Below are 17,895 nucleotides of genomic sequence, written 5' to 3'. Positions count from 1 at the left end.
TGAGCGGCTCAGAAACCCCCCGGGGAGGGGCTCTCCGGCCTGGAAGGTCGTTTAGGAGTTGGAATCTTTACGAGATTTTTTTTGGTGGTGGTGGGGGGTACTTCTTGAGCTTTATTTTTGTTGTTGTTTTTAATCATTTTATTGGGCGCTCGTACAACTCTTATCACAATCCATACACCAATTGAATCAGGCATGTTTGTACATATGTTGCCCTCATTCTCTATGAGACATATACTTTCTATTGAGCCCTTGGTATCAGCTCTTTTTTTCCTCCCCCCACCCCCCCACCCTCATAACCCCCCCATAGAACATACATTGTTATTTTCTTTTTTTTCCCCTGACCCTAATGCTAACCCAAACTCTAACCCTAAACCGAAGTCTAACCCTAACCCTAACCTAACCCTTAATCTAACCCTAAACCCCACATTGTTATGATTTTCATCTCTCCTTTCCCCCATGTTTTCTGTTGTTCTTCCCCCTGGAGAGGGGGGTATGGTATGTGTCGATCATTGCGATCGGTTTCCCCTTTCTCCCTGCCTCCCCCCTCTTCCCCCTGCCCTTCTGATGTTGCTATTCCCACCCCTGTTCCTGGATCCTGTGTGTCGTGAGCTCCCATCCCTTTCTATACCTCGAGCTTTATTCTCTCAGCCTTCGCACCCACTCACTCTGCCAGGAAGGGACCAGGATTCCGTCCCGGGCCTGGCATTCCGCCACGAAAGTGCCTGACTGCGGCTTTCGGATTGCATGTTCGGGTTGAAAGACCCAGAGAGGCTCAGAAGCAATGCTCAGTGTTTCCTTATGTTTCACTTGATGGCTCTGGATCTGTGTGTCGGGGCACAGGCTGGCTCCTTGTGCTCTGCAGTATGTGGGTCGAGGGGCATCTGTTAGTGTTTTCACGTGATTTTCTAAGCTCAGGAGACTTTCTAATCGTGAGTGACGTGTGCCAAGAATACTATCATCTTGGGCCAATTTGTAGACTTGTGATGTTTGCTTTTAAGGTAAAGTCTACAAAAACCCAGTGTATGATGACTTCGACTTCACGGAGGCGCCCATGTTCACCCAGCCTTTGGTTAACACCTATGCCGTGGCTGGTTACAATGCCACCCTGAACTGCAGTGTCAGAGGAAATCCTAAGGTACTGTGGTTTCTATCAAGCTAATCCAATTTCAGAGCTGACCCAGACTCACTACTTTATATCTTCCATGTGATAATGTAAGTAATGCATTCAGCAGATCTGTCAACCCTGAGAGAGTCCTTAGGTGGTGCAAATGGTTAAGTGCTCAGCTCCTAACTGAAAGGGTAGTGATTAGAACCCAACTTTACTTGGAGGGAAACGGGCTCTCTCCAGAGATGTTTGTCTCTCCTCTCTGTAAACTAGACTTTACAAGTTCGGTCGCTGTATCTGATAGTCTATCAACCGCTACAAACAAATAAAGAGGTTTTGACTCTACTGTCTTCCATCTTAACCGCAGCCCAAAATAACCTGGATGAAAAACAGAGTTGCTATTGTGGGTGACCCGCGTTACAGGATGTTCAGCAACCAGGGCGTCTGCACGCTGGAGATTCGCAAGCCCAGCCCCTACGATGGAGGCACCTACTGCTGCAAGGCCGTCAATGAGCTGGGGGAGGTGGAGATGGAGTGCAAACTGGAGGTGAAAGGTAAGACACCCGGACCCTCTGTCTGCTCACGTTCAAGGCTGCCATACATTCTTGTTCTGACTGCAGAATCCAAACTACTCGTCAAAATGGTTTTGATTTCTACATTCTGCATTCCTTCCGATGTATTTGTTGAGGACTACTTGATGATTTCAGTAGACTTATTTTTTTAAATGACTTACAGTTCTTGTAAGGAATCTCTGTAGAATACTAGAGGAGGATAGTACAGGGAAAATGAATGACTTCCAAGGGATATTATTGCGGGGACAGAGTAGCTATAATAGGATCCCAGTGAAAAAGCTGAACCCATAAAACTACAATTAAGGAACTCATGCTGAATTTTAAATTAGTTTGCTATTTTGTGAAAGTTCTAATAAATGTAGTGGTAAGTTACTGGTTTCATATTCAGTGATATGTATAAAAACCACAATAACCTGTATTGTAAATAATTACTTCTAAAAATCCCACTAAGGTATATCCATTTATAGGTATATTTTCATTAATAGTTTTCAGAAGTCATTTCGACTAAGAAAACATGAAAGGATTTGGGTGGTAGACATGGCTCTTCAGACCAGCCATCCTAATCCATTTTTTAATATTAATTGAGTATGATTTTGATATTGACTCTTTGCTTGACAATCAATACCTACTTTGGGACAACCTGAAAACTGCTCTGCCTGGCAGAGTTACCGTGACGACATGCTAGGTGACACGACTCACCTGTGTTTGCTCTTGTTCTTACTGTTTCATGTCCTCACTCTGTGATAACGAGTCTTCGTTTTTCCTACCTCTCTATGTGATCAAATTATCTCAGTCTGAGAGCTAGGACTTGACTCACATTCAACACTAAGTAGCTATTTTAGAAAATCATAATAAACATTGAGAATATAGATGTAAAAAATAATTAATTTTAGTCCTACATATGGTATATAGTAGAGACATTTCTTGAAAAAATTATTTCTATTTATAACCTTTTAAGCACAGTGTATGCTTGTCGCAGGTGTGTAGCATAATAGATTCATAATCGAGCGCTAAGCAGCATTCTTTTTCTGACTTTTCCCCCTCAAATCCAAGAATAAGGCACATCATATTCTTAGAAACATCTCACACCTTACTATAGAGCTAGTTCTTCACAAATTTAAATGTATTCTCCAGCTGCTTTAATAGCTAGAAACACAGTTGCAATATATCTAACCTCTAAATTTCTAGTCTTATTTTTGTTCTAAGGCATTGTTGAAGCTTGTTTCAAAGTGCCAAACATATATATACACACACACACACACACACACACACACACACACAATGTGACTTATTAGTGCTTTGAAAATAAGTGAGTGTTGCTAATGCTATAAACTGTTGTTTCCATCAGTGGTTCAACATTCAGGGGGCGGGGCAGGCGGATAGTCCTTCATAAAAGTGAACACTATTATACATATAGAGATGATAAAAGTTTGTAAGGGAACTTAGGAGCATGAACAATGTACTCTAATACATAAGTTCGTTATAAGGTGACATAGCTGTGGGTCCTAGAAATAAAGCTGAGATTGTTTATCGTCAGATTGTTATCTGATAATAGGTGACTTGAATCAAGTTAACTGAGGGGGGGGGGAAAGGTAAGAATGTCAACCAAGAATAAATAAATACCGGTACAAATATTCTAATTCTACAGTGATATATCAAGGAGTAAATACCCCTGGACAACCAGTCTTCCTGGAGGGGCAGCAACAGGTTTCAAACGTTCATATCCCACTGGATAGTCCTACTTTCTCTTCCATTCCTCTGACATGAAATTGCCCTTTGCATGTAAAGCTTGCCTTTCTCACGTGCTTCCCCTGTGCTTCCTAGCCGCCCATGGCATACGAGTCTTCATGCCATGGGTAAGGAAGGCCAAATTAGTCAAGGATGTTAAGTAATTCAGAACCCGAGTTTTGTCCGAAAACGAAGTCTGCCCTCCCTGGTGTCTATGTGTTCCACCAGGAAGTACGTCTGAGAAAGGGCTCGTGGTAAACGTGAGGCTACCGCAGCCGGGGGCCTTCTCTTGATGGTCCGTTGTTCACAGGTAGTTTTCCCTTAAGGTCGTTTCCAGTTTCGTTTCCTTGGAATCAACTTGGTCAAACTTGAGAAAACAAGAACATTTCTTTCAATGGCTATGTTTAGTGTCGGGTACTTTTGATGGAAATAGGATACAAAAAAAAAATCAGAATGCATTCAACCTTTAGAAGCTTACACATGGAAGACTTGACACGGAAAATAACCAGTAGCATGTTGGGGACCCATGGATCCGTTGGCTCTTTTGGACATTTTCATGGGGCTGAAATGAGTTCACCAAAGAATGAACCTAATTTAAAGAACCGACCCCCCTGGACCCTGATGCAGAATGTATAAAGCTATAAATGAGCCCTGCCCTATGTCAGGAGGGCTTAAAAAGGGGTAGGGGGAAATTCTCCTATCTTTTCATTTCCCTCTTTTCCCCAAAACATTTTGAAGCCCCTTCAAATGTGTGATTGACTCCCATTTGGGAGAGGAAATTAAGAGTTCTGTGGAGCTGAGTGAGCAACTGAGTGTAAACTCAATAACGAAGTAGATCTATACCTGAGCTTACAGTTTTCCCCTGAATTCCCAGAGATGCCGTCGGCTTTCAAAGACAGAGTTCTCCTTAGAGTTTTGTAGATTTTATATATATATAATCACCCGGTAGTCTCAGTTTTGTTTCAGCCTCATGTTTATTTTGGTCAGTTACACCAAATCAGTTCAGAATATATAATATTCTAGAATCCACTAGTTTAATATTTAGATCTACTTGATAATTTTGCCTTTTAGAGTTTCAACATATATATATGTACACTAATGCTTTGTCTATTGCCTTAACGTTTTTCTTTTGTTGAAAAACACAATATATATATGTTGTAGGGTCTTCTTTATTTTGTTGTCTTCTCCCTTAAGCTAATGGTTTGGAAGCTCTGACCATAAATGGTCGTTGTACAATCAAATTGGCTCTGCCACCTGCTCACACTTGGTAGAAACCAATTTCTTGTGGTTGTGCATATTAATAAATCATTTACTTATTAATGACCCTTTTGAAGTGGCTGGATCCCTGCCCTTCACTCCATGCGCTTCTATTTCCCTTCATCTTTCACATGACTAAGGATTAATGAAATCTCCTCATCATAATCATGACCGTAATTTTATCCAACAAGTACGCAACTTCTGGTGTTAGCACTTTTATTAATGCTTACCACTCTCTCTCTCTCTCTCTCTCTCTTTCCCTCTCTCTTCCTTAGTCGTAGCACAGTAAGGACTTTTGAATGTATATTGCCATCTAAGGTAAGCTTTCATATGGTTTTGGCATATGAAGCTTATGACTGTCATAAGCCATACAAAGCCTGTGGAGTATGGCATGATTTTCATTATGGAATCCAATGAAAATAAGACTGTTTCAAACTGCTAACATCATAGCTTTCCTTTGTATTTCCGTATCTTGACATTAACAGCTAGTACTTATTCCCCACGACCGCCCCCTGGTGACATGAAGCAAGTTGTTGAATGCCGTAGAGCATGAGCGAAATAAAGCATTGAGTAGCGATGGGAACGCCCAAGCATCCTGACCTCTTTGCATCAAGGAATGGACGTGTACATAAATGGCATCATTTCTACCACTATGTGACTTGGATTTTTTTTGAAAGGAGAATGACGCTCTCAGATTTGCATTAGAGAAGTTTTAAGAATGTTCAAATGGCATGCTGTTTTGGGGGGTTTTTTGGTCTGTACGTGAGTTTAGTAGCAAGTAGTCCAGCCCTTCTCTAGAGAAGGATGAGTTTTTGTGGTTTCCTGGGTTCTCGCTCAAAGGATGCGATGGTTTTTTAAGTGTGAGTCAGAAACGTGCAAGGTAAGTGTGCAGCATCAGCAGGCATTTCGCTCGCCTTCGGAAGAGATTGGACGGTCTTTAAGATTTTTAACAATTTACAAGGCTTCACACTTTTGAGAACGCGTTGAAGGTGTCGTAGCCACAGCTAAAGGAGCATCCCCCCTTTTTTTCTTCTTCTGTGTGCTTGAATTAGATCTCGTTGTGCTTCATTAAACAGAACATTAACACCCTGGAAATGCCTTCCCGCTGATCCATAACACGGTGTGCATTCATCCTGCCCTGAGTCAGAACTCTCCAGTCACCTACTGGACAATCATCAAACCTGTCCAAGAGCACCGAATCAGCCACTAAGGAATTTAAAACGGGGCTCAATTTAACAGTAGGAAAAGAAACATTTAAACCCCCAAACCAAGCTGCTATGGGTCTGCTGGGAATCTGCTTTTCCTTCTACACGCCAAGCGCTTTCAACCCTAAATGTACTAAAACCAGGAAGAGGGTTCCAAGTGGGGACTAAATGACCTTTGTGACTAACTGGCATCTGATTAGCCATGTGGCCAGGGAGCTCGCCAGACGGCATGATTTCAGCGGTGCCTTTCACGTGGACGGTGTTGTGACCCTGCCTTTTCCTCTCTGTCCTCTCCAGGTGGGCTCTCCTTCTGCAGGCTCCTCTTGCAAGGTGTGCCTCCTAACATAATTGATTCGTATTTGCGAGATTTACAGTCAAGCACTCCTGAAGAATACTAAGGGCCTGGGCATTGCCCCGTTACACGCCACGGCGTTGCGGTCCGGTTGCAATGAGAGTGTTTTCCGCATTTCCACCAGGCACCCAGGGGCGGTGGTTTTCTTTCCTCCTCGCGTTGAAGAAAAAAAAAAAAGTGTCTGCATGGATTGCTTTATTAAAAATGGCAAACAAACTTTCACATGATGTCAGCACTTGGGTCATTTGTGTGTGTGCTTGGTCACGAGACAGTGTTGAGTGGAGCTGTTTACGCGCGGGGTGGCAGTTTGGCCCGGCTGGGAGAAAGTTGAGGCTTCCTTCTCCCAGGAGGAGCAACAGCCCGGAAACTCAAAGAGGCAGTTCTACTCTGTCCTGCAGGTGACGATGAGTCCCAATCAACTTGCCGGCATAAACAAAAGCAGTTATTTTCGTTTAAAGTCGAAGGCTGTAAATGCCTTTCTCTGCCGGAGGAAAATCCAGCACAACGTGCCAGGATAAAGTCTTGAAAACCTGTCTTCCTATTGGCCTCATCGATTGCGAAGGAAAGCTGAGTCGTGTCCCGCAGGCCTGCTTAACTACTTAACCAAATAGAACTGTGCCTTAAGGATTTTCAGTGGCAGAGTTTTTGGGGACATCAGTCACCAGGCCTTTCTTCCACGTTGCCTTGGGGTGCACTCGAACCCCCGACCTTTTTGGTAACAGGCTAGTTGCACCCCCCTGGCACGCCTGGGGCGGCCTCCCGGCCATGCCCCCATGACTCCACCCGAACAACTGGGCACAGGCACCGGGACTGTTGCAGACCCCAGGGCAGCTACCTCTGGAGGGTTTGCTGCCAGCTTCTGTGGAAATGGAAAGACACTTGTTTGAGAAGCATTGCTACTGGCCCGTAACTGTTTCAGCAACTTCCTCTGCTCCTCCCAACGCTACAAAGTTTGAGTTGAGAGGGAAGGAGTGTGCAGAAGGCATCATTTCCCCCCACCCACCCCCATGGTGGACTTCTGTTCCAAGAAATAAATACATGGACACTTGGAGGTATCCTGGTTGACGTTGAACAAGAACTGCTTTTCCTCCTGTCACCTTGGAGCTGGGACGTTGTGATGGTGGTCAGGGATGGGTGCAGGGATGGGTGCCGGGGAGAACAACACAAGGGACGCAAGAGGCAGAGGATAGCAGAGCAGTGGGTCTGTGAGGAGTGGGTCAAACGGAAGGAGCCCCCGTGGTCAAGCCCTCGGACCAGCTGCCCCAGAGGGGAAGATCTGATCTTCCCTGGGGGCCTTCGGCTCGGTCTCGTAGGCTAGCCAGGAGTCAGGATGGACTCAAGGGCACATAGCAACCTCAGGGGACCCTGCCCTTCCTGAGCAAACGACGTAGCTCCGTTTTTCTCTTCTGATTGGCTGGTGAGCTGGCCTTACTAGTTGTTGAAAATGTTGGCCATCGCCTCTGTACCCCTCCTCTCTCAAGCTCCAAAATACAAATGTGTGCTATTCCTGTGCAAACCTCCATTTTCATCAGGAAATGGACTAAGTGACTGTCTGGAAAGCCAGTCTGGTGCCTCCACAGAGACCCAGGGGCCTTATCTCGGTGTGTGAGTCAAATAAACGCCTATGTGGCAAACTTTTGGTGCAGGGGGGCCCCGCCGTCTGGCTGCTGGGTGTGTTGCCTAACTCAAAGCAAAAGCAGCACTGGCCAGTGTTGCCAAGTCCTGGTGAGGCTTGTCAGGCCACATGGAAACACAGCCCCAGAAGTGACCAGAAAGCAACCTTAAAAAAAAAAAGTTCGTTTCCCCAGGCCCGTCTTACCATCTTTTGTTCTAATTATTCTACTTCCATGGAGAGGTACAGTCTCCGAAACTTGCCGAGGCAGTCCCACCCTGTCCTGCAGGGGGGCTCTGGGTCATCGGCAAGGGGGATGAGTCGATTCTGTACTGGTAGGGTTACTTTTTCCTATATGGTTCCTCTGCGTAGCACAGGTGTCCCTTAGTGGAAAGTTTCAGCAAGAAGGAAAAAGGCTTCTTTTGAAAGGACGCAGGCAAGCAATGTCAGAAACTGTCATTTTAATTTTTTTTTCTCTACTTTGGTCCTAAATTTGCTTACCTTTCATTCAGCTAGGAAACAGTTATGCTCCAGGAACTTACCAAAAACTCTTCACAATTTTTAAAGGATCATATGCATTTAACTACTTTGAAAGGAAGTTTGATGAATGCTCCCCTTTAAATTAGTACAGAGTAGAAAAGGAAAATGAGGCCAATATTTCCAAAAAGCAAAAACATTGAAACGGAATAATGGGGCTTTCACCATTCATTTTTACATTGGTTTTGGGGATGTGCTATTTGGTTCCAAAAAGGAGTTCTTGGATGTCTGCCATGTCCTGAGATGAAGTCTGTTAGGAAAGAACCCAGGATGAGAGAGTCGCTGAATGCCTTCAAGGAATGTAGAATGGACACGACTAGAATACAAGGCAGAACACATGTCTTACCAGAAGACTGCAAAGAGAATGCTAGAAGGTTTCAGAAGCTGAGTGGTGTGGTTTACACCTTTACTATTATCCGTGTACATATCACCATAGGATGAAATATAGGACACACCACATCAGTATTCTAAAATCAGGAGAGGTGTACCCAGGATTGGATCTTCCCACCATACTTATTCAATCTGTATGGTGAGCAAATTATCAGAGAAACTGGATTATATGAAGTAGAATGTAGCATCAGGATTGGAGGAAGGCTTATTAACAACCAGCGATAGGTGCTGACACATCCTTGCTTGCTGACAGTGAGGCAGACTTGAAGCACTTGCTGATGAAGACCAATGACTATAGCCTTCAGTGTGGATTATGGCTCGATGTAAGGAAGACCAAGATCTTCACAACTGGACCAACAGGTAACATAAATGGATAAACAGAGAACATTATCAATGGACAAAAAGTTAACATTGTCAAGGATTTTGTCGTCCTTGGCTCCACCATCAATGCTCATAGAAGCAATAATCCAGAAATTGGAAGAACTGATGAATCTGAATTGTGGTGCTGGTGAAGAACAGTGAATGTACCATGGACTGCTGAAAGGACAACCCAGTCTGTGTTGGAAGAAGTACAGCCAGAGTGCTCCTTAGAGGCAAGGATGGCAAGACTTTGTCTTACATTCTTTGGACATATTGTCAGGAGACCCAGTCCCTGGAGAAGGACAGTCTCAAGGTGTCTCTGTTGACTAACCAGATGGCAGAAGCTAGCTTTTTGGCCACTAACAAGCAGGTGAACTCTCAGATCTCTGCACATCTTCATCCAACATGTGTGTCTCTGAGCAATACAGGAAGTGATGAAAATTCCAAAGAGATTGAGGTGGGGGGACCCACCATGAAGCCAACTGCAGTGAGGGAAACCAGGTATGAATTAGACCAATGATGAGAAGTCAGGTTACACTAGAGAAGCAGACTCACAAAGGGGTGGGGGGTGGGGGGGACCCCCTCTCCTGATTCCGAGGGCTGTCATCGCTTTCTTCATGTTTCAAGGTGATCTCCTCATGTCCCCAGATGCATTGGCCAGGGCAACTCTTATCCAGTCCGGGGTTTTTCTTCTTTCTGGTGTAGATTCCTTTATAGCTCATGAATCTGAGGAGGCAGTGAGCGACAGTGTTAAAACTATCTGGGTCTCAGGATGTAACCCAGGGTATTAGTTGATTATAATAAGTCATTGAGAAAAGAGAGAACCCACCTTTCACTCAAGTGCACGATCAGCCCTTCCTTCTTTTGCTCCTAAACAGCCGCTTCACCGTCTTTCTGTTCTCCACAGAGAAGCCCTCACAGTTGCCCAGAGCAAAGGATTCTCCTTTTATTGCTCCGATGTTAGACATCTTCAAGATGGTATGCACACATTTTTAAGCTTTAGCTTAATATGATTTTTTAAAGTTAACATTTAAAACTCATAAGTAAAAGTTACTGGCAACCTGTGGCAAGCAGAGGAACCATTGTTCAGATTATGTAAGGCACACCAGCATACACCCCCCACCTTGGAGGACTGAAGACTGGATTGGTAACTGGTAAGGAGCCATGTTTCAAAGTAAACCAAAGCTGGTTTCAAGTCATGTGGCCCTTTGGAAGTTCCAGGCAAGTTATGGGAAGAAGTGACATTGGGCTGGCCTTCCCAGACCCACTCCTAAGTGTCCACTGGGTGTAATCCTTGTTAATTCTCTTGCCATTCCTGCACTGGCAGGTGCCACTGACCTGGAGGGAGTTGGGGTAATAGTGGAAGGTATCAAGGAGAGGCAGAACCCCCTCTTTGCAGAGGTATTTTTATGCACTTCGCAATAGCTCATAGTCAGGGATCAATACGTAGATGGAAGATTCCAAAGTAACAATCCATTAGCAAGGTGCATTCCCCCCGGGGTCAAGCCCTCACTTGAACTCTGGACCCCAAATCTGCCTTTAGTAACTGCACTCCATCAAGATAATAACTGTAAGCAAGACACATAGATTCCGGGGGAAGACAGGACAGTATGATAGAGGGGGTGCAGTACAAGGCCAGGCTCCTAGGAGCAACATCAGGCAGGAGTGAGGGAAGCAGTATATTAACACATGATTTGGGATTGGCAGTCAAAAACTGCAAGGCAGAATGAAGCCAGAAGCACATATCCCTTCCAGGCAGGGACCTAAAGAAAGAGAACACAGCAACGTGAACTGGAAGCCACTTCTAAGACCTTCAGGCATTTATTCTTTCCAGTGTATCTCTATGTGTTAGTCTGAGTAGACTAAAGAAACAAATTCACTGACACGCATATATGTGTAAGAGAGAACTTTATATCAAACAGCAATTGTATATTAAGAAACATCCCAGCCCAGTCCAGATCGATCAAGTCCATAAGTCTGACATTAGCCCACATGTCCAACACTAGTCCACAAATTCCTCTTTAGACTTATGCAGCCATGCAATGATGTCGAATGCAGAAAGATCACAGCAATCATGTAGATCCAGTGGTGGTGGAAGCATCTCAGCACTGGTGTGGGTCTCCATGTGGGTCCTGCAGCTCCAGGGCTCTGACTCCATCAGTGTATCTCCATGTGGCTTGCCAACGGGAATGGGAAACAGAGAATGTGTCCTGCCTCCAGAGAGGAAGACAGGCATTCCCAAAATCCTCAGAAGGCCATGCCTACACAGAGGCCTCATTGGCTATGGCCTGATTGACAGGCTAGACTCTACCCTTTCACTCAGGTTCACAGGAGTTGATGTAACTGCCATACTCTATATCACATTTGATTCCATGAGATAAAAGTTTCCTTCAATAGAAAAGCAGTATTGTCTTCCCAGATCCTCAAATGAATGTTTGACCCTTCAGGCACATTCTCAGGAGTTGAACGTAGGTGAATATGAGAATCACAGCATTCAGTTGTGGAGTCTCTCCAACAACCAACACCCTCCCCAGGAACCGACAAGCTGTGGTTAGGTGCCATCGGGTCAGCTCCGACTCATAGTGACCCGAGGGACAATAGAACGACAGAACACTGCCCGGTCCTGCGCCATCCTCACAGCGTTGTGAAGCTTGGGCCATTGTAACGGGCACTGCCTCAGTCCGCTTCGTCCAGGGGCTTCCTCGTTGTCACTGCACCTCTACTTTGCCCAGCATCATGTCCGTCGTCTTCGAAGTGACATCTTTTATCGTTAGCACTTTAAAAGGTCTTATGTGGCAGATACTCCCAGTACAATACGTTGGTTGATTTCTTGCCTGCTGCTTCCATGAGTGTTGATTGTGGATACAAGTAAAATGAAATCCTTGATAAGCTATAAATATTATTATGCAAACTATATACATACACATGATGAGGTTGCAAATGTATAAGGAAACATTATATTTTAATGCCATTTTCCCACAAAGGTTTTAAAGTCCCCACACCCATCCATCCCTTCAACCACCCCTACCCCCACACACATAATTAAAACCCAGTGTCTTCAAGTCAATTCTGACTCATGGATGTAAGAGAAGAATTGTACTTCACAGGGTTTTCAGTGACTGAATTTGTAGAAGTAGAAGCCAGGCCCTTCTTCTAAGGCCCCTCTAGATGGACTTGAACCTTCAACCTTTCAGTTAGCAAGCAAGTACATGAGCCATCTGCACCAGACCTGAACTATCCTCGATCATACCTACATATGTAGATGACTGTCATGTGTACATAGATAGAGATGCTCAATAGACGTAGTTGATTGTTGCCACGAAGTTCATTCTGACTTGTGGCAACCCTCGGTGCACAGGGGAGAACCGCTCCACAGAATTCTCAAGCCTGTGAACATTAGCAGCAGCTCACCAGTCCTGTCTCCCAGGGGCCTTTGGGTAGGCTGGAACCGTCAATCTTGTGGCCAGTAGTCAACGCTTTTCCTGGTTGCCCCATCCAGAGAAGCATTTGTGAAATAGGTGTCTCTGCTCAGCCCAGGAAAGAACAGATGTGAAGAAAGTTTCGTGAGTCAAGCTGGTTGCCTGCCTTTTCCTGCCCTGTTGCAACCGAAGATGCTAAGTGGGTGGCTTTTCACAAACAGAACTTGATTTTCGCACAGTGTAGACCAGAAGTCCAAGTTCAGGATGCCAGCTCCAAGGTGCTGGCCCTGGAGGAAGAGCCCTTTTCAGCTTCTGTCTGTCTGCAGTCTGCATGTGGCTGGGCATCAATCTTTATGCCCCGCCCTCCAGCCCTCCCCCATCTCTGCTTGATTGATGTTTGCTTCATCAGAAGAGTTCCATTTACATCAAAGAGACCAAGTGGGAGGTACACACACACACACACACACACACACACACACACACACACACACACACGAGGGCCCTTATCACCCTTCCATTCTGGAACTGAATTCAACCCCGTGGTAGAATCATCAGTCACTGAAGATCCACAGGGCAGCCTCTATTCCAAGTTCCGAGGGTCCGGAAAGGAGGAGGACCGGAAACGGGAAAGACAGAGAGAGCTGAAGACATGACGGTTCACGGAGGGGCTGACAGTGCGTGAGGTGAAACGAAATGGCAGGACTGCTGGATGTAAATCCGACGCACGGTAGGCCTTCAGCTCATTCACCCTCAACAGCTTTTTAAAGAGGGCTCCAGGGACCAGAGGCCCTGCAATAATTCTTCCTCATCAGCATAACGAAGACACCCCGTTCCTGAATGGAATTATAACCACCTGGAGAGGGGTTAGGACCTACACCATGCATTGGGGGGTGGAGGAGGGATCATGACAACACAATTCGATCCATAGCCCTGTCATCTCATCCTCTCATTCCCGTGAGTCCTTTGTCTCTTTGGCCTACCCTGCCCCCTGCCCACTGGCTCCAGGGACCTGCTCTGCAAGGCGGCTGCTCTGGAGGCTCAAGGCCCAGCTCCAGGTGTTTCAGTTGCTTTGGAGTCAAAATGGAGGCCACCAACATGCAGCAAGGGAGTGACTTGGGAACTGGGCTAGAAATGAAATCTCTGGCCCTGGCCCTGCCCCAGACCTGCTACATCTTAATCTGCATTTTAGCAGGATCCCACTGGCTCCTCCCAGTAGGACCACCCATTTGCACACACCCCGCGCCCATCCCTCCCCATCTGTATTTACTTAGGGCCATTCTCTGAGAGATTGATGTCCCAACAAAGAGAAATTCTGAAAAACATGTCCCTTCTAAAATATTCCTGATCACAACCAAACACATTAATCCTCAAAGCCCTCATGCAAGATAAGAATCACTTGTGGGATTCTTATCCCACAGGTTGCCAGAGAAGGAATTATTTAGGAAGGAGAGTGTACCTTATGTGCCTCAAAAAAGCATTCCGTGCACAGCATTTTAAAGCTGTAGACTGTTCACCCGGCACATAAAAGCATAATAAATTTCCAGGGGGAGGAAGGGTGCTAAGAACGGTGTCTCTGTGGAAATATCAGCTTGCTTAACCCTAAAGGACTGTCGCAATTTCAGATGAAAAAAAATAAACATCACCATTGCAACACCTCAGAGACTGTTTTAAACTTTAGCCCTCTGGTCTACTCCAGGAAATTAAAGAGAGTTTTAGTCAATCAGTTATAGAACATTGTGTGTTTACTTGTGTGTTTTGTAAACTTCTATAGTTCCAACATATTTGGACTTTAGACGCTCAGAGTACAAAACCATGAAGTAAATTGAAGCAATTATGTGAAATAAAAGCATGTATTTGTATCACCCAATCCACTGCCATCAAGTTAATTCCAGCTCATAAACCAGAACACGAAAACCAAACTCACTGCCATTGAGTCGACTCCAATTCATAGCGATCCTATGGGATAGGGTAGATCCTATAGGATAGGTTTCCTATAAGAAACCCTGTAGGTTTCTTAAAATCGTCTCTGATGATTTTAAACTACTGACCTTGCGATTAGTAGCCTAACATGTAGCCCACTACACCACCAGGGCTCCTTATTTCAGCTCATAACAACCCTATCTGAGGCTGTAAATCTTTTATGGAGCAGGCAGCCTTATCTTTCGCTCAGAGGAACAGCAGATGGATTTGAACCGCTGACCTTGAGGTTGCAGTCCAATATTTACCCAGCAGCACCACCAGCATTCTGTATTTCACCACAGGACTCTATTAGTTCTGTAAATACTCTAGCCTCTGGTAGAAAGCTCCAAGTTCTGAAAATGAGCTAGTTTGACTACCAAAACCCCAAATCAGTTGCCACCAAGTCTTACTCTCAGCAGGGTGAAATTCTACTGTGTCAAAAAGTCTAGATGGGTGATTTCCTGGCTCAAACCATTGAAAATCAGGGTCTTTCTGAGGTGGCATTTCACACAGCTGCATCTGCTCTGGTGACCAGAGGCTGTGTGCTGTTTGAAGGGCACTCGGGCTAGATGGTGAGGACGCTGAGGAAGATGAAGGGTGAGTAGAAAATGACAGACACTAAAAGAGCCTGCAGCAAAATGAGGAGCCTAGACCAAGATGTTCAATTCAGAAAGACGGCCATCAAAAGCGTTCATTGCAGCTAAACAACCATTTTTTAAAAATTAGGGGCATCTTGTTGGAAAGTGACAACTAAAACCAGCAATACCATTGCACTATGGACCAGTAAGATGTTACTGTGGGAAGCTGGGGGAAGGAGACAAGAGACTTCTGTATTGCTTTTGCTACTTCCTGGCTCTATAAACCAAACTCATTGCTATCCAGTTGATGCCAACTCATAGCGACCCTTATAGAACAGGGTAAAACTGCCCCTGGGCGGTTCTGAGAATGTAACTATTTATGGGAGTAGAAAGTCCCGACTCTCCTGCAGAGGGGCTGGTAGTTTTGAACTGCTGACTCTGTGGTTAGCAGCCCAACACCAAACCACTGCCATTACAAAATAAAAAGCTAAATAAATAAGGGATTCCTACTAGGAGCCCTGATGGCATACTGGTTACAAGTTGGGCTGTGATCCACAAGGTCTGCAGTTTGAAACCACCAGTTGCTCGACAAGAGTAAGACTGAGCTTTCTACTCCCACCAAGAGTTACAGTCTCAGGGGTACCTGGAGGAGCAATCAGCAGAAGTGGGGAGGGAGCATTAGAGCTGATTGTGATAATGTATATACAACTCTTTTTAGAAGCGGAAAACTACTAACAAACAAACAAACTTGACCTATGGTTGCCATGGGTGAGGGAGGAAGAGTTTTTGCTCAGGGGGCATTGAGTTCATTCTAATGGTGACGGAGCAATAATCTGGAGAGCAGTAACAATAACGGCCATACCACATGAAGAGTAGGATCAATGACACTGAATTCTACATGTAGAAGTTGTTGGATTGGTGACTATTTTGTTGTGTATACTTTTGCCAAAATGGAAAAAAGATTCCCTGAATAACAATGAGTACTGGGGGGGGATGGGGGGGGGGAAATGTTCGAAAATTGATTGTGTTAAAGATTGTAACAACACTTCTTGACATTGGTTGAAATATTGAAATTTATGATATGTGGAAGAAGTACCAATGAAACTGTTTTGTTTTTTTTAAAAAAAAGAGTTACAGCCTAGGAAACCCACAGGGGGTGTTGGGTCACCCCGAGTCAGACCTGACCCCGGCAGCGAGTTTGCGTATGAGATGCCTGCTGTAAGGATGGGAAGGACCAGGACGGCAGTGTGCTGCTCGGGTGGACACGGGTCGGTTGCTATGGGTTAGAACCTAATAACAACTGGGTGCCAGGAATTGAACCGCACACTGAGCGCAGGGATCCCAGCCTCAAATTCTATGAGAGTCTACGAGCCTCCCTGGGGAGGCAGAGGGGCACCTAAAGGAGATACCAAAGGTAGGAGCCGGAGTACAAAGTGCAAAGGCCTTCCAATTGTCTGGGGGCAGGAAGAATTAAACTGGAAGGCTACGGGAGGCCGCCTTTGAGCCGTTGAGTCTTGACTGCTGGGTAGCTGTTTTTGGATATTGCGGGTGGGGGCGGGGGTAAGACTGCAAATAGTGAGAGGGATTTGGGGCATGAGATGCTGCGTGTGTTTGGGAACCAAGACAGCTGGAGCATGACACTTAGGGAGATGAGTGAAGGGTGGGCTGTTTGGGGGTCAGGAGACTGGGAAGGGTGATTGGGGCTTTGAATGCCAGGTTAAGGAGGTTAGACTTCACCAAAGGCTTCTGAGCAGGAAATACACCATAAGTAAGTTTCCTATTAAGTCCTACGGTCCATTGTTTCATTCTTCTAAGGGGTCCTTGAGTTGACTTAAACTCATAGCGACCCCATCTGACAGAATAGAACTGCCTCATAGTGTATCCTAGGCTTTACTCATCGTGTAAAGAGCGCTGGTAACTTGTGCAGTGGTTCCGTGCTTGGCTGTGCCACCGGCAGGTTTGAACTCGGCAGACCTTCCAAAGGAGAAAGATGTGACACTGCTTCCGTGGGGTTGCTACAGTCGTACTAGTGTAAGCGGGTGGCCACTACTGAGCCTTTAACCGTGGCACGATTAGGGCTTCTCCAATAAAGCCTAAACCCCAAGTGAACCCCTGCTGAAAGGGGCTGGGCTGAAGCCTGGGGAACTAAGGGCACGTGCGGATCAATGCTGCCCAGCCTAACTACGGGAGGAAGCCGTTTCTGAGCTTGTCGGGGCCTTACACACCTGTTTAGAGAGCACGCCCCAGAACTGAGGAACCAGGCCTTGGTCACCTGGCCACTTCTATGACGCTTGTTACCTCTGTCACTGGGTGCATGGTGATGTCAGGGGTTGAACTACCATTGTGTGGCAAGCACACCTCCTAAATGGTGGCAGGGAGACGACGTTTGTGGCGCAGTGGTTAAAGTGCTCGGTAATCTCTGTTAGCTAGTCCACGGGCAAAAGATAGGGTGGCGAAAGCGGATGCTTTCTACTCCCGTTTAAAGCTACCGGCGCTAGATACTCCCAGGAGCCCTCTGCCCTGTCCCATAGGGTCATTATGAGTGGGAAACGGCTCAGTGGCAGGAAGTTCGTGTGAGTCGGAATTCGCTCCACCGTAGTGGGTTTGGTTTTGATTCCCAGGAAATGTGTGTGTGTGTGTGTGTGTGTGTGTGTTTTACTGGAATTAAATGCTCTGAAAAACAGAGGCACTTGGATTTCCATCGATCTGTCCCCCGAGTGACGTCATATGTTGTTTCTAAGTCCTGACTTTTGGCTTCAAAACTCCGAACCTGGCAGTGTCAGTCCACCAGAGTGGATCCAACTCTTTCCTCGAGGTTGGA

General features: G+C 45.7%; 1 protein-coding gene and 1 pseudogene across 1 annotated transcript in view; one reads left to right on the top strand and one right to left on the bottom strand.

Annotated features, from left to right (window-relative positions):
• MYBPC1 (myosin binding protein C1) overlaps window positions 1–6,380 on the top strand; it is a 79,919-nt gene extending 73,539 nt beyond the window's left edge. The window contains exons 28-31 of the mRNA XM_045291264.1: window positions 674–746; window positions 999–1,135; window positions 1,473–1,659; window positions 6,165–6,380. Of these exons, the coding sequence (XP_045147199.1) occupies window positions 674–746; window positions 999–1,135; window positions 1,473–1,659; window positions 6,165–6,265 (498 nt within the window). The 3' untranslated portion in view covers window positions 6,266–6,380. The remainder of the gene's footprint in view (window positions 1–673; window positions 747–998; window positions 1,136–1,472; window positions 1,660–6,164) is intronic.
• Window positions 6,381–9,966: 3,586 nt separating this feature from the next.
• Window positions 9,967–17,895, bottom strand: part of LOC115869861 — a 22,582-nt pseudogene continuing 14,653 nt past the window's right edge.

This window comes from Echinops telfairi, unplaced genomic scaffold (assembly GCF_000313985.2).
Source record: "Echinops telfairi isolate 266 unplaced genomic scaffold, ASM31398v2 ScPeMD7_2;HRSCAF=8, whole genome shotgun sequence".
Taxonomy (NCBI): Eukaryota; Metazoa; Chordata; class Mammalia; order Afrosoricida; family Tenrecidae; genus Echinops; species Echinops telfairi.
Note: the sequence above shows the minus strand (reverse complement) of the source record. Positions and strands in the feature narration are given on the sequence as shown.